The sequence below is a fragment of the Apteryx rowi genome, unplaced genomic scaffold (assembly GCF_003343035.1).
Source record: "Apteryx rowi isolate R43461 unplaced genomic scaffold, aptRow1 scaffold_49, whole genome shotgun sequence".
NCBI classification, from domain to species: Eukaryota; Metazoa; Chordata; class Aves; order Apterygiformes; family Apterygidae; genus Apteryx; species Apteryx rowi.
Genome location: NW_020450749.1, coordinates 688,439 through 713,764, shown reverse-complemented (window position 1 = coordinate 713,764; position 25,326 = coordinate 688,439). Strand labels below are relative to the sequence as shown.

Below are 25,326 nucleotides of genomic sequence, written 5' to 3'. Positions count from 1 at the left end.
TATTTACAGTATTGCAACACATTCAAAATACCAGACTGCTGCCAGATGAGCCTGTGTGTCAACGATTTAAAACAGGAACGGGCGCCTGACACAGTGTGGGTCAACCTTCCAGAATAAAATAGAAGGTATTCTTCCTCTTGAGGTGTCTCTAAAGTAATCACTTCATCTTTTAAGTTGGCACATGTCACAAGAACTCTTAAAACAATCCCTGTGAAATGAACATGAAGACAACTCACAAAACAAACGATGCAAAGCCATTCTTTGGAAATTTAGAAAAGTCCAAAAAATATAGCTGTTCCTTCATCATTTAACATGAACTGATAAAATTCAGTGGATTACATATCGTATTTTCTAGGGATAAACTATTCAAAATATCTTATGCCGGGAATAGCTGGGCTTGCTGGGTTTTTCCCTTTTATGTTTTTTTTAAGACCACTGGCAAGAACAGTCTGTTGGTTCTTGGATTGAATAGGTGACCCAGGTTGAATTGCTCGTGCAATATAATTGCACAGTTCGTCTCCGTAGTCCAAGCTCCCTGCAGCATTTGCAGAATCTTGCGTATGTATTGATGTTGTAGTTATAAATGCTTGCAGACGGACATTTTCCATCACACGAAACAATGTTCACCTGGTAACAAACATGAAGAATAATCAGCAAATTTAAGCAGCTATAAAATAAAGCCAGGAGTTTTCAAGAAGGTCCCAAAGAAATCAGGCACCCAAATCCAACTGCAATGCAATGCAAAAGTGCTGGGCATTTACCCTAGCCCCTTATGAAATCCCACTGTGTCTGAGTAATAAACTCTCAAATATGTTGCCCAGATAGGTCTCAATTTTCATCCTACTGAGATTAATGATGACTTTCTGTTCATTTCAATAACGACAGGCTTTCACCACTAGCAGGCACGAACTAATTTCAATTTGGAATTTTAAAGTATTCACAGCAACACTGGCTTGAACATAGCACTGAATGTTATGTCCTCAACTGTCTGCAGTACTAATCTCAGTGATCTACATCTCACGTGAGACTTTTGTCTGCACCTTCGCTGCTGCTCACACTGCCTTACTGCCCAGCAACACATTCTTGGTGTCTTCCTACAGCAAATCCATCTGTTTAACATTAGCGCTTCAGCAGACACAAAGATCATGCCTCGTTCTTCCTACAGATATTGCAATATGCTCATGCTGTTGCCTAAAGACAAACTTCAGGACCCAAGACTCCTTTTTTCATGAAGTTGGCATTCAAATACACTCCCTAGACAAATGGAAAATTAAACACACCTCCAATAGTTTTAACTGTAGTGCATCTTTGGCAAGTGTCAATTATATCGAAGCTAATTTGCATATAACTGCATTTGAGGCCAAACTGAGCCATTAGATTTACCCTAAATCAACATGAGCATTCAAATACATTCATAAACACGCATACATTCAAAAACAGAAGTAGTATCCCCATTTTCTTATTATTTGAGAAGATGACTTCTGAGAGTGTAGGGCAACACTAAAACAAGTCTATAAAACACAAAAACCTCTGTTTCTCTGAGAGCGAGATGCAGACAATAGCAACATGGAACTTTTGTTCTGTTTTTTCCTTTTTTTTTACTTTTCTTATTTTTTCCCCTTCTATTAAAATTAATTATGATCAGTGTTTACTTACTGGTGTGTTACTTCTGCAGTCATTCTTGCGGATGGTCATCCTAACAGCCACCTTTTTACAGAATTTTCCATCTTCCTTACCTGCAAAATGGGCATTGATTGAAAAATATCAGCTCAAATTTCAGAGACGGAAATGCTCCTGAATATTTTATGGAATCAAGAGATACAAAATATGGAATACATCACAACATACACAAAAATTCTCTGACAAAGTGACATAAAATATACGCTGCATTTAAATCACTGCTTTTAAGATGATCTTTTTCATGCATTAAAGTATCTGTCTCCTCCTACTCCAGTAAAAATTCTAACAAATTTATTCTTCTTTCAGACCCGTTTTAAGAGTAAGTTCACTCTGTCCTTCAGAAAATTATCTAAAAGTAATCAACCAGTCCTGTGAGATGGATTGTTAATAATGCATTAAATACATTTTCTATGCAGTAACTGTAACAAACATTAATAGTAACGATTGCATTCCATTGGATTAAACAAAATCTAAAATGAACACTTAACAACATGAGGGCTCAGGGGGACTTTACATTTCTGTATGTGTTTAATAAAGAAGAAGAAAAACACCAGTGAACAGATTAAATTTTTATTTACATTTTCATTAGCATTATTTCCATATTTTTCCTCACAAAAATATGTACAAAGTGTATGGATGAAATAAAAAAGTTAAAAAGAAATCATAAAATGAAATTAAAAGAGGTTAAACTTAATTTAATGAGAACCCTGGACATTTGAAGAAAAGAGACAAAGTTCAGTCTGAAGTTCAGTTGTTAGAGGTCAGAAAGCGCAGTATCTTCTTACGATGATCCTCTTTATGCTGAGGAAACCACATCAGATTGAAGATCTATAAGAAAAAACAAAGTCCATTCCTTTATAATAGCTCCCATAGTTTCACAACAGATTTTAAACAGCATGATACAGTCCCACATGACTCTCCATTTACACAACTACATTTTCTTGCAGCCAAGAAAATCCAAAGGTGTCCATGAAAGGTGAATACTGTTAGCTCCAGAAAAACAAGGGCAAAGGAAAACTCATCTGTTTGACCAAGATCTAATACTGAATTGTGGCAGAATTTTAATACTTCTCGACACCCAATGGCCAGTTCCCTGCTCTAATCACTGTCAAGCCAGGCAATGCTGCTTCTCAAAGAGAAGAGAAGAGAAGTTTGTTTTTTTTAATAAAAAAGTCAGCTACTGACTCTATGCATAGCAGATGCTTCCAGAATATGAAAAGAAAAGGACAGCAATGAATCTTCTTAGAAACAAATAAAAATCTACATTCAGAAATAGCTGGCTGCTGGTTGAGTATCATTGAATTATATTTGCTCAGGGAAAGAGTAAATTGAGAAACAAAGAAAAAATTAAACTGTTTTGGAAAACAAACAACTCACCATTGTTCCATGCTTCTCATAGTACCAGTCTTGTTCACTGTCTTTTCTTCTTTTACTAAATTTTATGCAGTGTGTGGGATGGGGAATTCAGTGCAGCTGGGACTATGACTCCATCTGGGCTACAGTGAAAGTATATCATATCTCATGAAAAAAAAAAAAAACAACATATTTGCATGCATGTACTTCAATATCCAGAGGCTTTTAATGAACTCTGCAACTAGTTACACTTTTCCATGAACAGCCTTACAAACACACGAGCATTTCACATGCGTCATTTTGTAATGAGATTCTTCTTCATATTCTGTACAGTCAAAAAAGCATCGCTTGGTGTTCGGGCTGATTCATAATACTCTTGTCATTTACAGTGATGTCAGTATGAAGGAGTAATACAGGCTTCCATGTAGTAATCCCAGAGTCAGGAGTGTAATTTAATGAAGGATTTATCACTTAGTGATGTAAAAAATTACACTCAACATCATTTCTCTTATACAAATATTGATAGGTTTTTTTTGCAAAATAAATGCCACAAAGGATTGCACTCGTATCATGTTACAACTCCCAAACTTATTGTGCTCTATAAAAAAGAACAAAGATAATCTCCAATTTTCATGGAATAAACACAGGTTTGCTATTTTCAGTATACTGTCCTAACTATGGCAGAGAAAGAAATGAACTGCTTCTTCTATAGGCTATTAAAAGCAAAACTATATGACATATCATCTGCAAAAATGTTATTTATATAATAAGCTTTAGCAAGCAAAGCCATTAGTCTCTATGTTCTACAGCACCATGAACATAATGGAATTAGCTAACATTTTAAACACAGCAGTCTTACACATGCAGCAAGCTAAAGACTATGCGAGTGCTTACTACCAACAGTACATTGTTGGCTAACAACAATGCACTGCCATACAGCGCAAAATGAAAAACAAAACAAAACCAAAATGCGAGCCATTCCCAACAATGAGTAGTTAATACTACACTGCAGCTTTTGGCATAATTGGGTAACATGAGGCCTGATGCTCCTATCAGTACATTGTTGCAAATCAACAATGATGCTGTTTGGGTTGATCCTACTGATTTCCAGGAAAATGTACCTGTGTTACAGTGAACATAGGCTGTAGGAGTGACTGGGCTAACTGGGAATGGGAAGAACACTGACACTGCAGAACCTGGTAAAAATATTACATATTGAACACAGTACATGTTACAGAGGATTCCCTACCAATATGAAACATTTCATAGTTATCAGATTCCAACATATTTTAGAAGAGAATCCAAACTAAAATGTCTGTGTATTAATTGCATTGCTAAGCATAATATCAAAACCTGGAAGAATTCAAACATATTGCTTAGGATGCTGGGTCAGAATGGGAACCAATTACTTTCTCTTTAACTGGTTCTGCCTCAAATGTCTTCAAGAAAGTTATTTCTGATCTACACTGGTATAACTAAGAGAATCTTATACCCTATATTTAAGTTGATCTTTGGGGCTGCAAGAAAGAAATTGTGTAAATTCCTCTGAGCAGTGTTTGCAAAAATTCTCTAGGTTTTGATGGAACTCGTGGGCCTTACACAGAGGACATTATTTTCAAATACCACTTCAAACTGAAAACAAAAATCACAATGGTTTCTAATGATAAAGTGCTTCAAAAGAAAACAAGAAGCTGATAGCCCTTCTCATAAAACATCTCATGCAATTACAACTGACTGATCTGCTCTCATGGCCAGAATTGTTTAGTCAGATTGAGCTACATGATTCATAGCAGCACTGTGTTGTCTATAAACAGGTGTGAAATCAGCTACATGACTCTGCTTGCACATGTCAATCTCAGAAGTCATTGGACTTTTTATGGGTTGGATTTTATTTTGTGATGCATGCCCCAGATTAACAACACTGTTTTACCTAAATTATTTAAGGCTGTGGTTGTGATCTTTCTCTAAGTGCAATAGCAAGATCTTCTACCTTGCCGAAAAGGAGCTTAATGGATTTTTAATGGTCTTAATAAACAGTCTGTTCAGAAACTGGCTTATGTGGCTGCTATGGGTAATTGAAGGGTAATGTCAGAGATGGATTATGATCATCTCAAAGACTAACAAGAGTTTATAGAGAATGGGCTACAGAACTGGGAACAAGTGTTTGAAACACAGGTCTATGAAAGTAAAAAACATACAGAGATACTATCATTCTCTTACAGTGATCAGGATTAGGGAAAAAGCAGACATTTTCCACATTTTCAAAAGACATTTGTACTACTAAGTGTAGCACATAATGAATAAAACAAAAAGGTACCTCCCAGCTGGTAACATACCTCAGTGCAGGACCTCTGCACATGGTACCTTATCGAGTAGTCTCAGAAACCCGTCATGACTCTCAATTCCCATCCCACCCAGCAGAAAATACCTGCACCTCTTTCTTCAGCCCTATCCCATTCTTTATCACCTACTACCTTTAGCTCTTAAATCGCTGTTCCACCTGCTTATGCAGATGATGTAAGGTATTTGTACCTCTTTAAAGATAATATGATACTGCCCAGTATAAGAGCTCCTTTTCAGTTGCATATAACATTGCCAGCTTCAGGTATATTTGAGCTTAAATGCTTCAGGTTAGGTGTCTCCTCAGGCTAAATTCTTCTTAAAATCAGCCAAAATGTTTCAGCTATGTACCAGAATGTTAAGAAAAAAATGTACTGAGCTCATGATTTATATTAAGAATTAGCATATTTGGAACATATTCTGTACAGAATTATTTTATTTTTCCAGAGCTCCTTTATTAGCTCTCATAAAAGTCAAAACATGTCATTGCAATCACATAAGAGAGAATTTTTTTCATTTTAAGTTCTTTTAAAAAAGTTGCATGAAAGCTTTTGAACTATGTCTATTAATGGAACCTAACAGTGTATTACAATTAACTAATTATTTACAGCACAGATCAATCTCCATCCTTACCAAATATAAAGACATGAATGTAGATGAAACATGTTTTAAGGCACCTTCCAAAACATAGTACCTTACATTACACTAAATACAGTAATCAATATTTTGAGGAGTTTTATAGTAGAACTAGAGAATACTCAAGGTAGCAGTATCAGCGACTTGGCAGGCAATTTGACCAATACTGACACAGCGCTCCATGGGCAAAATGGGATTCATGTGCTGTTTTCAAGAAAGAAAGAAAGTTTACGTTTCCAGCCGACTGTACGTAGTAAAGTTCACATAACAATTTCTCTGTTAATTTTGCTTCCTTGCTCATTGCTTCTTGTTGTGTATAGTCTATTACAAAGTCTGAGAGTTTGCCATTTCTTCAAAGATTACTGAATACTGTTGATTCCCATCACAGTAGTATTCTTTACAGTAAGTCTGTAACATGATTGAATTGAGATGTTTAGCCATGTATTTCAGAAAAAATAGCCAAGAACTCTGAAATGTTTTGCTATAGAAGGAATGTGAGCACAGATGAGTCAACTGAATAGTTAAATGGAACATGAAAAATCCTTTTTGCCTTGGGTCAGGGATGGAATTAATCAAATGTAACCAAGTTCCTGTAAAACACTGGTAAGACCATTTTTTCGTTTAATATTTTTCCTAGTAATTTTCCAAATTTTACAAAAAATAGAAAGAAAAAATGTTTTTATGTATAACTGGAAGCACCTAAACACTCTTTAAAAAGTATGGCTATAACATCAGGACTCCCTGAACTCCCTGCGTAATGTGAGATATTTAATGGCACTTAAAACTTTAAATGAATTACATAGAGTAGAAAGCGATGATTTGAACATTAGCTATCTCTGCTATATATTGTGTTTTTATTTTAAAAGAGTAAAATCTTTATTTATTTATTGCCTTTTTTTTTCTTTCTCCCTTCCTTCAGGAAATGTATCTTCCCCAGCTACTTCAGTGTTAAAATAAAATCAGGAGAGATGGTTTCTAGTTAAATGAGAATTCCTTTTCCATTCAGGCTAAAGTGCAATAAAATTCTGTCTCCTGAACAATATTTAGCATTTTATGTCAGTAACATTATGTACAAGCATTAGCTAGCTGAATCAAGCTCAATTATTATGGGAGATTTATGTCTTCCTGTAATACTCCAGACCACTCTGAGAAGATTTTCTCAATTAAAAAAAAATGGAGATTGAGAAGGTAAGGAACATATTCTGCCAGCCTTTTCTGAAGTTGAGTAGTACAGTAGTTTATTCTGAGTAACTTGATTCATTACAGTGGAGTTACTTGCAGAATAAAGAACAATTTAGCATTGAAAAGCAGAGCACAAAGCCATTTGACCAGCTCTTCACGGTAAAACAGTAGCTGAGCTGGGCGGAAAATTGCTACTTCCTGATCTATTGTTTCAGTTTTCAGACAATGCTGCCTCTCATATACAAGTCCTCTACGCAACATCTGACCACCTAATCTCTACATGATCTCATATGATATAAGTGAATTTCTGTAACTTTTGCCATAAGCAAAAATCACATTTCTACTGGTGTGATAACCTAGCTAAAAATGTTGCAAAAGAAATATAAACAGCATAATTAACACTCTATGAAAAAAAGTGAATCTAATACTTGAACTGAAAAAAACCACCAATTTTCTTGGAGGATTAATATAGAATTAATTTAGAATGAAACATTAATTATAGTCCTTGTTTTCAAGTTACATGGGGACGATTTTAAAGGATGCATAGTCAAATAGTAATCCCAACAGATTTTAATGGAGCCACAATCTGGATCAGTGTAGTAAATCCTTCAATGTTGAACCATTTTTTCTGGTTTAACTCCACCAGCTTCACATGGCTCGTATTCACATGAGTAACCCTGGGAAAAGCATGGCCTCTGATATTGTAAGTGAGATCAGAATCAAGCTTTCATGGAATAAGGAATCAACCTTATTTCTAACCTAACTACAGATCAGATGGGATTCTCTGAAGTCACGAAGTTTCATTAATTACTTACATGTTTTACAGCATCCTTCTAGAAACGGTACAACATAGCCTCCAACCTGACCAAGAGGGAAAAAAAAAAAGAAAAAGTGGAAAAAACATTAATTCCCATATATCTGCACTATTAGAAATATCTTTCAGATAAAGCTCTGCACTTTACCCTGACATCTCTGGAACCATATTCAGGCAAACATAGCACTCTAGTGCATGGATCAGAATCTGGCTAAAAATGATCTAATTTCACTGTTTTAACACAAGTGAGTATTAAGTGGTTGTCACTGAATGCCACTAAACATAACTAGCTATCTAAATGACACATTTGGAGAGGGAATGACTGTGTTATCTCTGATTCTATCACATGGTACTTGGAGGAATACCCTGACTTGCTGTAGTTGCCATATCTACAATCACAAAAAAAACAGATTCTGAATTCAAAATAGAAAGAAATCTCATCTAAATGGGAGGCCATTGTAGTCACACTGGGCTGTCTTCAATGCTGTAGCATGAAGCACCACCCAGAGCACTGCAGTAAGAATAGCTGCAGTTTTGTAAAAGCTCCCTAAGGATTACTCTGATGGAGAGTTCAATTTTTGATGTCTGCCTCAATATCTCAATCTGTGATGATCTCTCTCTGCCTTAATTCTTCACCATGGCTTTCATGCTAATCAAAGGGTCATCTTCTAAGCTGCCCCAAAATATCTAAGGAGACACTCAGTTAACTCTTCTTTTGATATCCATCTACCATATTGAGACAGGAAAGGAAGACTTTTTTTACTGAGCAGTGGAGACCCTGCAGAGCATGCAATGGGATTCAGGGAAAGGAACTAAGAAGCGGAACTTTTACAAGGAAAGGAGAACAGTAACTTTTCTTTTTTAATCTGCCTACAACAAAAAACCTTTCACTAGCTGTGTGACTGGGATTCTCTCTGAGGGACTAATCTGTTGTTATCTGCTAGGAAGAGTTACAGCCACCTAGTTCCTTTAGGACTGTTCCCTGCTTGGGTACCAACGTTCATTGAGGAAAACATCCTTCCACCGCACATAAACACAGAATTAGAGAGAACAATATGAGATTGTTCCCTCCATACATTCACTGGTACCTAGTCTAGCTTAGTTTTACACATTCAAACCAGTGGAGGCTTCACTTCTCCTGCAAAACTAGTCCACAGTCTTATGTCTCGCTGTAGAAAAGATTTTCCTGATATTCAATCCTTTTTTTCTCTTTAATCTTTTTTGACCATCCTAATTAATTGAATTGCTATACACAAAAAGTCAGTTAGAAAGGAGAAGTCAAACCCAGAAAAGCATGCAAGTTCAGACAGCTGCATGAGGACAAATTTGATACTACGAGCCTCCATGAAAAGAGAAAGTATCCTCTGAGAGTAAGAAGTGGCCTCTCCAGCTGTGTAACTGGGGAGTCTTGTTGCACACTACATGTATATAGATAGAGCTTTTCACTTTCAAAGATTAGGGCAAAAATGCAGGCACGACAAGAATTTATAATTTCTACCTTCTTGAGAAAGTCTTTTGTCAATGTTTAGCTTTTCATGCAAACATAAATCATAGTTGCAATATAAACAATGCAATGACCACTGACCTTCACACATTCAGTTTCATTAAAGGGTGGGCAGCTGACTGAAGATGCAACTAAAACTGGTCCTATTGCTGCGTTAGTGCATTCATATCTGATGCAGTTTGAAATCCAAATACTACCAGGCTGTTTAAAAATTGTAAAACAAAATCATTACTAACAGCTTAGCAAAAACAGTATTACAAATATTCGTTATACAATTCTATCGAACACAATCCTGCCTCAGTCAAAGGTAATTATAACAGAACGTGACCTAGATGCACCTTTTTAAGTACAGCTCAACAAAGTCCACTAAATAATGTAAGAAAGTTCTAAAATAGCCAAGTTGACTATAATTCTCTGATATATCAGAATCACTCAAGCTTTGTAGTCATCAATATGATTGACTCTCTGAGAAATTAATGACGTGTGCATGCAAAACTATTCTTAGTATTTGGCCAAATAACGCACTTCTCCGCGCTTTTTCTATGCCAGTGTGTGCAGAGTATCTTATTAAGGTTTTGTTTACTTCTGAATATTTTTGAGGGAATAAAACATTTATAAACTTACTTTAAATTTGGAAACTGTGCCGTTGCTGAAAGTGTGGAGGCAAGACAAATTCTTACAGCTGCCACAACAAGTTGTTAAATCTTTTGGAGGCTCGTAGACTTGGTTCTGCCAAAATCAAAAGGTTAGTCCTTGTATGATATCATTTTACACCTTGACACTTCATTAGTGTAATGGGCAGATTTTTTTCAGGTATCTGGACTTTAGGGACAATTTTTAAATAACTTTCAAAACTGCATAGCTTACATTTTCATGCACTGTATATTCATGAAGTTTTTTAAAATACATTCAATTTTAATTGAAGTAAATGGAAAGAAGTTCCAACTCTGAGAGAATGAATTGGTCTTTTTACCATTTTCAAAATGTATGTCTGTCAGCTTACTCAATAACCACTGAAATTTTGACTTTTCACACATTGGACACCAAATACATACATAATTAGAAAAACTATTCCATAAAGCATGCAGCAAGAACTTTTCCTGGGGTAATGTATCACACTTTGTAACACAAGATTTCATTTGCCGATTTAATAAAGTCATTTTCACATTTATAAATATTTTTCTCTTCCTCATTTTTACTGGCATGTCTTCTAGGAATTTGTACCAGTTTACACATAATGCAGAAAAAGCTATAGAGGGATGGGCGGTGGCAGTATGGTATTTGTTCTTTAGGGATTAGCGCTGTACTCTGTATGGATGCCTGCTGAGCACTGGACCCCAGCACTAGCTGCTTTAAAAAACAGAGCTGGTACCCCAACTTGCATCCTCCTTTGCTCTCAGTGAGTACAAATCTGTCCAGACCTTCAAGCCATCTCTGTGTCAGGTTAATGCAAAACCCTCCCTAAACATACTCTCAGCTGTGAGAAACTTAGATCCAGTAAGGTCTACTTCTCTTCCAGAAGGGGAATAGGTCATTTATGTGGAGAGTAAATCACCCAGAGAAGCACTTTGTGAATCTAGGACAGTCAATATACAGGAGCAAAAATTTTACAGAATAAATAGATGATTTACATTTGGGAAAAAAACTCTAGAAGGAGAGAGATTTTTATAAACTTTAATTAGAAGAGCTGTAGCACATCTTTAGGGGGGCTTTAGAGGGGGATCCCATAGGTACACTCTCCTGTTTCCATGACTGTAATCTACTCACTACAAAAACAAAAAATGTTATTGAGACCATCAGTCACAAACTACAGGTCTGAAATTCTGAATTTCTTACGGCTTTGCACTTGACAGCACAGTCTATCGAGGAGGTATTTATCTGGTAATATTTAGTGGAGGGATCAATCATATTTGTACAGTAAGAAATATGGCAAATGCCATCAGGAGCGTGTTCCACAATTTTCTGTCCAGGAAGCAGCACACCTCTCTCATTACTCAGGCAAACTTTGTCTCTCACTACAAGAAAACACAAAAACAGCAAGTGCAGAAAAATCAGCTTCATGTCATAACTCAATTACAAAAAAGTTTCAAACTGTAAAATGGGAGTGGAAAAAGCTACTGTACCTCTCCAAGAATTATAGGTCAGATTTTCAAACATCAACTGTTACTAATAATAGTTCTGATGCATCACAACAAACCCAAAGTTATTGCAAACATAATTATTCATGAAATCTAAATAAGTACATTATAATATTCTATGAGCAGGACCATGAAAATGACAGTGCAGACTGTCATTGTAATGGGTTAGTGGAACTATTTTTGATCTGGACATTGAGTGGGTGTTTTAGTGTCTTGCTGGAGTCCTCACTCCAACTCAGCAATGTGCAGGCTGCTCAGTCAACACCTTCCAACTTTCCTCAAATTCTACCTGCTATTTGTCTGCACAGACCTCTTGCTGCAGCAGTTAACAGAATACAAGGACAGGTTATAACCAATCAAATATTTAGTGAGGGGTCCTATTTTTATTGCTTTTCCTTATACTATTTGTGAATTATGTCAGTCAATTCTTTCCTTCTCGGTACCATGTCTGAAGCATGAACATCTGATTTATACTTTGTATTCTACCTCAGCACTTGAAAGGATATTTCTTTGAATTAAATTCTTTTCCTACTTACCACATTTGTACTTAACACAGTTACAGATATTTTCTGTACTGTTCTGAAACTGTTCATCTATCTGAAGTTTCTGCCCCTAAGTGTATAAAAGCAGAAAAAAAGAGAAGTGAAATGACAATGTTTCTTAGCTGCATGCTTTTTTTTTTTCTTTTAAACACCTTTCCTTCAGGATTGGAGTAGCTGTATCTGTTGCCACTAGAAACCTATTTTGGAATCCATTTTGATAACTCACAGTGACAACCGGTTTAGCAATGGTGACCAAATGGGAGTTTGTTTACACCACAGAAATAGAATATTGGTGTCAGTCCAGGAGTTATTTAGGGCTGAAAAGACTATGGCTGGTCAGCAGTGAAATGCAATGGCTTGCCTGTGCAAAGAATTCTCCATACAGTTTGGAATATATTCTTTCAAGTAATAACTTGATGTAAACAGTATTACAGTAGCACAGAATAGATGCACATTTTTAATTTTGTTTTTTATTGGTTTTATATGTATGCACACCCCATTCCTTGTATCCCAGTTTCTTCATCTATAAAATGAGACTACTAATACTAACTTTGCTTGCAAAACATTTTGAACTTTACTGATTAAAAATCCTTTATACAAACTGAGCGCTGTTATTATTTCCTATTCCTTCCTAGCATTCCAAGTTAGATTTTTTGATTATTCCCATTGCAAGATATTTTCTGGATAAAATAACCAAAAGTAAACTCAAAGCATGCACAGTACTGACTGAGAACTGAACCCAGCAAAGCTAATAAGCGTTTTCCTAATGTGAAACAAGTCACAGTGAAATAAAATTTTTAAGCTGCTGAGTCTATGGTCTGAGCACATAATATAGGTTAACATATTTGCTATAGCAAATAATATTAACAAAATGCTGACACTTTAAGCATTTAGTTCTGACGTTTTAAGAACAAAATTCTATCCACAAGTGTGTGAAAGCAGTTCCACTCCCTATATACTGCAGGACAGTATTTGGTCCTAAAAAATAAATGAAATATCAATACTATACAGTCATTTTATTCTGCAAGATATTTAAACTTAACTGTCTTTTTAAAAGCTGATATAACTTCTTGTAAAGTACTTTAAAAAAAAAAAGAGAGAATCACATGGCATTCCATATTTCACTGAAAAACTATTAGTAAGATACTGATAAATAGTATTATTAAGAAAGTAATAAAAGAATACTGACAAATAAGATGAGTTCCATACCAGTTTGCACTGAGGTTTGGGGATTGTTTCACACGCACATTCTAAAACAAAACACAATAACAGAAGCAATAGTTTAGGAAGTCATTCTGCCACTTGCTTAAAACAGAGAATCAGAGAGATCAGAAACTCCAGATTTACAAGTCATCACTGAAGAAGCCCTACTAGCTTTTGAAGTATACCCATCTGGGGAGTCCAGAATTATGTTTGGCTTCTACTCCATCCTGACTCCTAATACCAGCTTCCAAGACCACCCTCTCCCTTACCTATTAGAACAATTCACAGTATTGTATCATCTGGACTCCACCTGAACTGTAGAAAAAATGTGATCATTGTAGCCCTTAACCCCTTTTGTGGTGATGACAATCCTTATAATCAATATAAAGCAATGGAGAATTGTGCTTAAGACATCACAGAGAGCTGTATGATATACTACCATCTTAGTAAACTGGCAAATTCCTGACCTGTGAACCTCTGGGGTTTTTTTGGGGGGGGGGGGGTTGTCTTTTAAATGTCATGAATAATTTACTAATTCTTAAGAAATTTTAAGTATGAGAGGGCTCCCAGTTTGAACAGGCAAATTCTGCAGTGTTATCACCCTTGGGAAGGAAGAAAAACAAAAGGGGTAGGTTAAGACATTGTGCGCCACGAGATGACTTCTCTATTCCATCTGTTCATGAGCAGGTCACTATGGTTCAGAAACCCAACCGGTCACATACACACGGCAAATCACCATTCGCACAGCTTAGGGCCCATGCCTTTAGTAATTTTTTTGACTTAAACCCAAAAGACCAAAGTTCTTGTCAGTGTCTTATTGTCTAAGGCAACTAAAATGAAAATCAGTCATTTTACCACATGTCCGAAATGGGCAGCACTTCTCTGGGCTCCATACCTCCACCAAAGACAGGCCTAGCATACACTTGAATTCAGGACAACGATGTATTTCACAAACTAAAATTAAGGAAAAGAAGCTTCAGTCAGCGCAAGCTTTTTATTATTTTGAGGAACAGAAACACAAAGCGAGAGAGAGTAACTGGCTTATTCATAATAAATACCTTTAGAGAACATCTTACTTGAAAGGATTGATGATCAAAATTTAACTGTTAGCCAGTAGATAATAGTAGTGTACAGTAAAACCACTCTAGGCAAACATTTAAAACAGTTTTAAATTTCCAGAATTTGGGGCCTGAAATTATTCATTTGTCTCTATGATGCAGATATTCACATAATGTTTCAGGCACATGAAGTTTTAAAATTAAAGAGTACATGCTTGGCACTGCAGATGATAGCTTGCTTATATGCACAACTGTAACTTTGCCTCTAATCCACCATTTCTCACACTGAACATCCACACTACAAAGTTTTACACGTTCTCTGTTACCTAAAATATCAAAATCAAGTGAAACTTACTACACTGGTATGTAGGGCAACATCTCTCTGTAGTGTTGCCATCCACAATAAGCACTTCTCCTTCTTCACACTTGGGTATTTGATCAGAGCAAGCCCCACATGCTGAAGAAAACAATTATTTAAATCTAAAACACAGGAAAAAGTTTTACCACTGCATCGGAAACACATGCCCATAAGATTCTCCCAGGCACATGAAAGACAGCAGAGGTACTCTGTAGTCCCTACAGAAAGGCTTCATTTTCAGTGTAGCTGCCTTTTCTTTGTCCCCTACCCTGCTATAAAGAATGAAGATATTAACTGTGAGTCAGAACAGGAACAAACAGGATTTTCTCTCCATTTCTTTTGTTATGACAAATTTTGCAAGTTTTCTCTCCTACTGAATCACTGTTTTTTTCAGGTATTCTCCTTCTGACTGGACTTGAGTATCTTTGATCCCCAGTAAGGGGCATTTCCTTTGATCCCAGTGTTATCCTCTCACTTAAACACACAGCAAAACCACAACAAGGACATTCTAGCATTCTCAGTGCAAAGACTTATGACACCTAAAAAGAGACAGAAGAATACAGTGCTGATAAAGAGAAGAGCCAAATGCAGCCCATGGCTTCCACGTTAACAAAGTGACCCCCAGAACACTGTTAAAAACAGCAGTGTATTTCAAGTTTTCATTTAAGGCACAAATTTTTGCACATGGAAGAGCGAATCAAGAAGACTCAGTCTGTGATTCACCAAAATCTATGTGCAAAAATAGAGTCCATTCAAGAGACATATACAGGACATATTATTATCAAATAATTAGCATGCAGAAAATAACCATATGGTAACGAACAGAACTCCTACATTAATGCCAAGAGCAGAATTTTATTACTGAATTAACTCACTAAGGGCCAAAGCCCAAGAGAACTGAACAAATCTGCATAATACTCTCATTTGCGACATTTACTATAAGAAAGATGGGCCATGGCTGATGCCACAGGATACAGGGAGCAAGAGCATATATAACCTCAATCTTCTTTTAAATAAAATATTCATGCAGCCAGCCCGTACAGTGTACAAGGACACTCTCTCAATAGCCCTCAACTCCATCATCCATGGACTCCACCAGCTGTCTCTTACAAGACCCAAGAACACAGTTCATTCGCCCAAAGCCATTATGTGACTCTTGATGGTTGCTGCCATTTCCTAAGCTTTGTAAACTTAATGCCCATTTTACTAACCAGTTCTGAGCCTTATTAAGCTGGGAGAGCTGAATACAAGAAGCCTTAATTGGTAAGCTATTGTGCACACCTTATCACATATGTGAAAACACTAATACTCTCAACTAGCCAGGATACCGTACCACAAATATAGGATATACAGCAGGTACTCTCCACCCGAGCAGCAATTAGTGTTTGATCCTCTTGACAGGTTGGAATCTGCTCCATTGGTTCACATTTTGCTGGATCACATTCTGAAACAAGCACAATACATTTATTTTTTACATTACTCTTTAAACAAAGTATAACATTCCTCCTTCCTTATGCTATATCCCTAAGAAATGGCAGTGCAAAGTAGCAAAATACTACAAGGAACTTTAGAAAAGCTTTTACTTTGTATCACAAGAGAGCAAAGACACATTCTTGCCTGATCTTGGAGCAGAAGGCTCCCTTACTACTGTATCTGCACAAAATGAGGTACAATCCAACCCTGAGTTTTCAGATGAAAGAGAATTTTGTAAATGGTCATATTAACAATGATGTTTACACTGACTTTCTTTTTGCTCTGAAGTTGAGCTATTTAGTTTCCCTGAACATCTTTTACACAGCGAATCTTTCTACCTTTTTATAAGAAACCTACCACAGGTGTAGTTGGGACAACAGGAATCTTCACTGTAGTAGGTGACCAGCTTTTCCAAGCCCTTACACTCAGGAATGAGGGGTTCACAAAGGCTCCGATTGCAAACTATTACAAAAAGGGAAATAAAAATAAAAAAGAACTTCTAAACTATTTCTAAGTCAAGGAGAAAAGTGTCAAGCAGTATTCGTAGTCTGATACCCCAAATCTCCAAACAACAATATGTATATGAAAAATATAAGAAACCGTCAAAAAATCCTGAGATAATGTTCAAAAGTGTCCAGCACTTGCCATACTCTTCATGGAGTTTATCAAAAGATAACCTAAAGTCCTTGTGAAAATTCCACTTAAAAAAAATTATTTCCTGTGGAAAACTCACTGCAGTAATGTGATCTCAAGTGGTCAAAACACGAAATATTTTAACTGCTTGCAACCTTTTCTTTTGAAGATGGGCTTTTTTGTGTTTTTTTTTTAGCTAAATAGGGATATAGAAAGCTTTTATATCCTTTTTCTTACTGCTGAGTTTGTAGATAAAGTCATGTAATCTTTTTTCCTAGTAATTAGTTACATTGTTGACTTATTTGTATTTGAATTTTAAAAGCAAATCACTAGCCTGTACAGCTGAGAAACAAATTCATATCCCAGCAATCACAGACTCATTCCAACCTTTATAACTCCTGACCCTTCTCCTTACCCCTTCCCAAAAAGCCCACTAGATATTTAGACAAATAGTTTCTATAGTTTTCTGCACAATCTATATATTCAAAACAAAATCATTTCAAGTCACTCAGAAATCATCCATTTACTCCAAAAATAGGATGTGTAACAGGAAAACAAACAACAGGAAAAGGATATCTGCACATTCCAGTGGGCACTATCCACATTTATTAAAGGATACTTACTGCAAATCTTCTGAGGACAGCATGTCTGATCACCAGGAACAAGCACGGCCACTTCTGCAAATCGCTGACAGTCCAAATAGTGGATATCTGAACAGTTGTACTCCACTGGAATAATGGTCTCACTGTCAACACATTTTTGCATACAGCATCCACTCAAAGAAGTTTTCCAGATCTCACCTACTGCGTGAGGTGCTCCTGAGCTGTCTGTACAAGCTAGATTAGGGCAACAGAAGATGGAAATAATTTCTCCTTACTTCAAATTTTGGCCACCGTTTTCTTCTGTACCAGGTGTGGAATTACAAACGATAAAGTCTCAGAGTTTTAAAGGCATTGCCTATCCATCCCACCCCCCAAAAAATCAGTTTGAGACAACCCATACCCTCCTTAGGATCAGGATCCTTCTCTTCATTTCGTGTCTCCATTGCAAGGCCAATCACTTAAAATCCCAATCCAATCCTTTGTTTTTGAAGCAATGATTGGAAAAGAAGTTGCTTTCTCATTTGACACATGGCAAAACTATTATTAATTTATGGTGATTTATGTAATCTGATTTATAATAAATGCATCTTTTGTGTTGCTTTATTCAGTACTGGAGCACAATTCGGTGTGCGCAGGCAGAATTGTAATGCAAACAAACATCAATGCTGGCAGCAAGAACGTAGGACATTTGCTTATAATTGTTTAAAATGTGTAATGTGCATGCCTTTTCAATGCCTTTTAGTATCAATAAGCTGGACCCCTTGGCAAAAGCAAGGTGGAAAGACGATCAAGACTAACATACTTAGAATACTAGAATTCACACACATAATCAAAACACTTTGAAGTGTATCCTCCAGCTGACAAAAGTTAGCAAAATGGTATGTCACGAGGAGATTCCCTGCTTGCTCACTTGTACTGTTAATGTTTACTGAACCTGCAGAGTCTTCAGTTGAATGACATATGCAGAACCAACACAGCACCAACCCAGAACTGGACTTACTAGTAATTAAGAATCTGACCACCAACTTGCAGACAGTAAAGAAGAAAAACGTATCAAAGCATACCACATTTTTCTTCAGGAATACAGAGAGCAGTGTGAGCACGGTGAAGGATGGTCCCTCCAGCACAGACACAGCCTTCTGTCAACACTGAGCAAGAGTATGAGTCCAGGGAAGGCACCTCGCTATCCTGACAACTCTCTGGAACTGCACAGGCAGCTATGCAGGCCTGATAGGAGAAGTTTTCTGAACAGAGGAAGGCTGGGAAACAAATAAACAAATCACTCATTCTGAAGTTGAAATCAGATGAAGGGGTACCGCCTAAACAAAGGCATAAACCTTTTTGTGCTTGCCAGTTTTATACGATCTACAAACCTAAAACACAGACACAGATCAATTACTTTCTACATGACAAATTCACAAAAAATTGCACAGAGGAAATTTCATAAACACTTCCTCTTCTCTTCCTCTTGTAGTAACATTTTCACCAGGCTTCAGTTTGCTTTTTGGCAGGAGAGAAATCAAACTATGCAACTGTGTTGACACGAATTAATTCAGCTTTGAAAAACATTTACAAATACTATACTGATTAACAGTACAGTGTTTTGAGATGTTTGGAATATTTTGCAGTGGATAAAGAAAATACGCTGATTAGAAAAGAGTTTTGTCAATTACTAAAAGACGTATGTAAAGGCAAATTCAGTATTGTTTTACCTGGAATAATAAAGAATGGGATGAATTCACTGCTTTATTTAATAGATATCCATACTAATCATTGTCCTGGATGAGAGGCCTGTATTCTTTTCAAGTCGATGAACAGTTAAATTTAATTTCATTCTACTACTTATGTAAATTCATTGATATGTATGTAATGGGTGCATGCAGGACTAGACTGAATAAACATTTCATTCTGATTTAACTCTTGGTGTTGCAAACTTCCAACCTGATCTTTCATTGGTTCAGAACAGTGCTTAATGCAGGTTGTGTACAGCATAAATATGGAGAACTGAGGATGACTTTGAATGCGTAGCCCTGTGAACAGCCAAAATAAAGGATCCTCGTCATCACTGGATGTAACGATACCTAAATCACACAGCAACACAGTTGGGAATCATGGCAATGAGGGGAGGTCGAAGGCTAATTCACAAAGGGACAGTATGCTTAGAAAAGAGGAAGGTTCAAGTTTAGATTTTAAAGATTAATTGGGAGAGGAGACTGATGTTATTCAGCTCCTTGCTTCTAAGAACAACCATACTGCCCCACAGGAAATAGCTATTATAACCCTAAAATCAAAGGAGCTCAGACTTTTAAAGTCGCAGTCCACACCTTGTCAAGGCTTAGTGACCAGAAAACACAGAAGTGACTTTATGTTTTTTGCTAACTAGGCATGCACCACCAGAGGTCACTGTGGTACAGAAATAAAAGAGTAGTATGTCCTTTCAGGATGGTTTAAATACTTAACTATATTTACAGATATATTTTGTGAACTGTCTTTTTAAACAGTTAGTAAAATCCATATAAACAGAAGAAAAATTACAAAAAAGGTAACTGTTTTTGAACTTTAGACTCCATGACTGTTGGTTTTATTTGGTAGCACATGCTTCTGCGAAGCCTTGCACTCAAGTACCCACTTGAAATCACTTTAACCAAGAAATCACACACAATTTCTATGCACAAGGAGTTCTCCTATTTTGGGGGATCACACTTCATCAATAGGTCATTCCCTTCTCAAGCACTGAAACCACAGACCTCTATGTTATCAAATCCATAGGACTTTTCCTAGGAGATCATTGAAAGCATCAAGAGATGCAGTAATCTAAATCTTTTATTTGCTTTACTGACAATTACAGGCCCCATTTGGCCTTACACTATAGTATACTATTAAGGCAGATGTATTCAGGCAGGATCCTCTAGCTCTCGGGTTTTACTCCTTACTGTCATCTAATCTCAAAGGTGTCTCATTTCTGTAACCCTTCCTCCAGGTGACGGCACACGTTTCTGGAGCACCAGATGGTGCCAATCTGAAGCAACACGGAATTTTCTTTCTATGGCTTTCTCCTCCCCACAACCAATTCTGTCATGTTCTGGCTTTATCAGGGGAAAGTGTCTAAAAGAAATGATCACTATTTTGCAAGTGAGACGATCTGACTTTCACAATTTAGTACATTACAGGCCAGAGGTAGGATCCTGAGCAACTTTCTTTACCTTACCATCTGTGCAATGAGTACAGTGAGACTGATTCTTTTTGCATACTGTTTTGAATTGTATGATAGAAACTACTGAATTTACTATCTCAATAATCACTTCAAAGGTATCTGAGGACTTCTTAAGCACTGATATTCTCAACTAACAGCAAGGCAAGCTTTGTCTCTGTGAACATTAGAGTTACACATACATGCAGAATACTTACGGCAGTAATCGGAGCTTCTCCATTCTATGCAAATATTAAATTTGTTGCACATTGCCACGTAGGCAGCTAGAGCGATGCATGGATTTCGAATGTACTCTGTATCTTTAACCCATATATCACAGAATAGCTCAGGTGGAACCTAATAAAGAAAAAATCAAAAATATTGCACCTTCTTAGACACCCTGTTATGTAGGAAATAAATTGACCTTGTCTTATAGTTGTATCGCCAGAAGTAAGGAAGTCAAAAGTTCTTGGTTCACAGTAAGCAAGAGGCTATCAGCCTTCATTAGTGTACAAAGAGAGTCTATTCTCTACTGGCACTTAAAAGTAAGGCTCCCGGAATGTCAAAAAAATGCAAGACAACATTATATTCCCCAGTCTCATTTACTAGAGATGCCAAGGCAAGAGCTAATACAGTCTTTCCAATGGAAGGCCTAATTACTTGTCATTCTCTGTTGTTCTTCCTTTTCATCTATGTTTTTGTCTATTTGTGGTCTCCTCTTCAAACTCAACAATATCCTAGAGGTGAAATGGTAAATGTACTGATATGAATGTAAATAAGTATTTCATTTGCTGTTCTTACAGTGAGGGAGTTGGTATGCTATGATTTTCCTCCATGGATTGTTAAAGCACACTGCGAGTTTGCTATTTGCATTGGGTATGCGTTAAATGGTCTGTTCTACCCTCTTGTAACTCTAACCTGAAACATCTGCTCTAGAGCCTTTGAGAATGTAGGCTCTGACATTATCTATTGCCACTTGGAAACTGATAACTTACTGAACACTTCAGGATCTTCCCACCTGAATTAAAATCTAAAATTATTCTATTTTACTTTTTTTGACATCATATTCACTCAACCGAATTGTCTGGGACTGCTTTATAAATTAAATGGTATTGTCAAAGGTAACACAGAGGTATACTATTAATTTTTGAAAGTGTTAGTTGCATATTGCAACTGTCATATCAAGCTGCTGTGTTCTTCAATTATTTTTTAGCTTGCAACTATAAAAAAAAGTATACATATCATTCTTTAGATGTGGTTACACGTAGTTACAAATTAATGCAAGTATCAAATATACAAAATTATATCAGAACTGCATCTCTCCCCAAATGTAAGCTTCTAAAATAGTTAACATACATATGGATGACAGCTGCTGAAGGTCTGGTTCAATACCAGGCTTAAGCACTCCGAGCAGTCCATGACTGAGCAATTAGTTTCCTGATGCCTGTCTTCTCCAACATACTTTAACGTGTCTGGCACTTGCCAGCTGTCTATAAAAGTTGATGGAGCATCACTTTTGCTTAAAACTGTCCTGCTGGGTAGCATCAGGTCATTTTCCAAGCTTCCATCACAAAAACCTATGTATTACCAGAAGAAAAAAAAAACAGGTTAACACTGCACAACACATTTGTTAGTACATCTGAAGTGGCATATTCAAACAAGTAAATAGGTCCAGTACCTGGCAACTTACACAGCATGCCAGTATTGCAATCCACAACAGATGTGCAAAGTTTCTGGTAGGATCAAAATACACAAAATTTACCCACAAACAAGTGAAGTGAAAGTAAAGATGCAAAGGACGAGGAAAAAAAAAGAGGAAGTACAAAGTTTAGAAGGCAGAATTCTGTCTTGTGAATTGCAGATGGGTGAAAAGAGACTTATCACACCTCAAAGAGCTGTTCAGGAAAGCCCAAAGAGAGCCCAACTATAGCACACAAACTTCACTCTTCAGTTTCATAAGCACTAAACAAAAATGTATTTTTAAAAAGGTTATGAAGCACCTTCACGTATAACAACAAATGAAAACTGTAAAAGTTAGTGGGAAAGGGAACTCACACAAAATGCCAAGATGCTTATCCGATACTGAACTTCAAAAATGTAACACTCTCTTCTACTTATGCTTCTGGGCTGAGCTGAGCACCTATTGGCTTAATAGCTACCATAAAAAAAGGGCAGCTTTTGGCATTCCAGGTACATTAATATTACCCCCCAGCTGGAAGGAATCAATCTTTTCCAGACTTGTTTCTCAGAAGCCAGCATCAGATTTCCTTTCTGTTTAAATTAAGGTAGTTGGCAATTTTGAAACTCTTTGGAACAAAGGAAATACTGTAACACAAGGAGAGCTATTTTTGTCAACAGAAATGCCGAATATTACATCAAACTCCTCTGAAAGGTCTTTTAAGAGCCAGCAGTCTTCTTCAGAGTAAACCACTGACAACACTGATATAGCAGTAAGCATTCAGAAAGTGAAACATCTTTTGAAAATGTAAATATTACTTGACAATAAATGTTTTTGGCTGAAATTTTTGAGGTTATGAGGCTACGCAGCCCAAATAGGAAGTGTTTGATGGTTCTGAGTGTCTTCAAAGGATTGCTACCATGTCTGGGATATCTCTTTCCTCTTCTCTTGTACACCTATTGACAAGCAGATTTAAAACCATGGCTTAGCTGGATCTGATTCTGGCTAAGACACTGACATGCTTGCACTTCATTTCAACCAGTGATTTTACAGAGATGTCATGATCCATTCCCATGGCCCTCCTCTCCCACTTTACTTCATCAGCTACCATTTGTTTGCCTTCCACTGTAAAAGACACTGCTCTTTCTGATGCAGATCCTTCCAAGTGATACTTGCTGCTACAAAACAATAGTGGTGCCTTCAGTTCATCATATGGATGAAGATGAGAAATCAGCATGTATCAATACCACAGTATGGCATAAAGGCATCTGAGATAGCTCAAATGCAAGAAGTAGACTAACAAAGAAAGTACAGGAGATCTGAGTGAACTCATCTACCCTAGAAAAGACAGCTTGTTTAAAGCTGGCTCTGATAAATCCCACCATACAGCAACATGCAGGCAGACTTATGCAGAGAAGCCCAACCAGGGATGAATACCGAAAAAATACAGTGCATTCTCTGCAGAACATGGACCTGGAACACTGGTTGCAAAAGACGACACAAATATGTTGTCATCTTGCTAACTGGCCATGTGAACCAGAAATATAACGTTCCCTATTTTGCCTGTCACAGTAATCAGACTAGTAAAGACAAAAGAGACTTTCAGGATAACTTGGATCAGACCTAGTGAAAAATATTACCTTTATTGTCTTGTTTCTCTTTGATCTAAGTACAATAACAATTAGCTATACAGAATAAAAATGATAATGAGACAGAAGCTTAGGGTAAATTACAGATAATAATCCAATTTCAACATGGCAGCTAATACAAGCTCTCCTCCTTTGCTAGAAACATGTTACTGACAGCAGGACTTGGAACTTGACTGAGCTATCACTGGTATTTGATACTGAGCTACAGATATTTGCCCTTTCTGAAATTGGCAAGATATCCACTGTAATTATGAACTCTATATCCCTGGTTTCCAGCTCCAATTTACAACAGATAAATTTACAGATTCAGGTGTCCGAGTAGGGATTTACCTCAACACATCTATGCTTGCAAAAGCTACAGCATCAACAGTTTACCCAAGGTTATGATTTTTAGAGAGAAAGAAACTATGTGAAACTACTGTACAGACCTAACACTGAACTCAACACAATGGTTATTTATCCCATTACTTTAAATAAATTCCCTTTGAACTATTCCTTCCAAAAGATCAACTCAGATTCGTTTTATGAAGTGAATAATTACTGCTCCTGTGAATTCTGACCTTTAGAAACTGAAAATAGCACATATCACTTCCTATCAGCTGGATACCAACACTAAATCTATAAATGAACTTATTTGTCACTATGGATTTATTTCTGACTTATTTATTTGGGTATGGTTACAGCAGTCATGCCTGTGATTCAAACAGGCTACAGTCAGAAGCAAAACTGTGGGAAACAAGTGATTACATGGATGGGCATCAATCACCATTTCAACAATTAACAAAATTAATAATCATTCCATGTTGACAGTATTCTAATCTTTGCAATCACCTGCAATAGCTCTTTTAGGCAAGATCCTGCAGAAAAATAGCTTATATAATTAGGGAAACATGCCTTGAGCTACTCTCTAGCAAAGCATCTGAATGTCTTTATTTCTTGCACTACTCCATACTTACCACATAGTCCCAAAGCTTTTGGTTCTCTGGTACTATTAAACTCTATAATCATCACACCTGTGCTGTGAAACCACTGAATTCTGATATTTGTTGGGGTCTCAATTGCATACTTGATGCCTGAATCCTCGATTTTATATCCATATTTTCTAACAGTAGGCCAAGCAAATCTTGAATTTACTGTGATCTAAAACACACACAGATAAACAAGAGTTTAAATGTCAGGTATCAAATGCTATAGGTAGAAGAAATAAGGCCTGATTCTCAACAGTTTAGGAATCTAACTCACAATTAATTTCAACAGAAGTCAGGCCCAGATCTACAAAGGCACTGTAGGTAG

The 25,326-nt window shown here is 36.7% G+C and overlaps 1 protein-coding gene across 1 annotated transcript in view; it reads right to left on the bottom strand.

Annotated features, from left to right (window-relative positions):
* Positions 1 to 426: 426 nt before the first annotated feature.
* OTOG (otogelin) overlaps positions 427 to 25,326 on the bottom strand; it is a 106,656-nt gene continuing 81,756 nt past the window's right edge. The window contains exons 37-53 of the mRNA XM_026078980.1: positions 24,990 to 25,173; positions 22,063 to 22,283; positions 20,925 to 21,063; positions 18,581 to 18,775; positions 17,538 to 17,750; positions 16,639 to 16,743; positions 16,142 to 16,252; positions 14,806 to 14,907; positions 14,248 to 14,346; positions 13,399 to 13,439; positions 12,184 to 12,259; positions 11,346 to 11,524; positions 10,134 to 10,238; positions 9,591 to 9,710; positions 8,007 to 8,052; positions 1,657 to 1,736; positions 427 to 627 (exon numbers count right to left, since the gene is read on the bottom strand). Of these exons, the coding sequence (XP_025934765.1) occupies positions 427 to 627; positions 1,657 to 1,736; positions 8,007 to 8,052; positions 9,591 to 9,710; positions 10,134 to 10,238; positions 11,346 to 11,524; positions 12,184 to 12,259; positions 13,399 to 13,439; positions 14,248 to 14,346; positions 14,806 to 14,907; positions 16,142 to 16,252; positions 16,639 to 16,743; positions 17,538 to 17,750; positions 18,581 to 18,775; positions 20,925 to 21,063; positions 22,063 to 22,283; positions 24,990 to 25,173 (2,217 nt within the window). The remainder of the gene's footprint in view (positions 628 to 1,656; positions 1,737 to 8,006; positions 8,053 to 9,590; positions 9,711 to 10,133; positions 10,239 to 11,345; positions 11,525 to 12,183; positions 12,260 to 13,398; positions 13,440 to 14,247; positions 14,347 to 14,805; positions 14,908 to 16,141; positions 16,253 to 16,638; positions 16,744 to 17,537; positions 17,751 to 18,580; positions 18,776 to 20,924; positions 21,064 to 22,062; positions 22,284 to 24,989; positions 25,174 to 25,326) is intronic.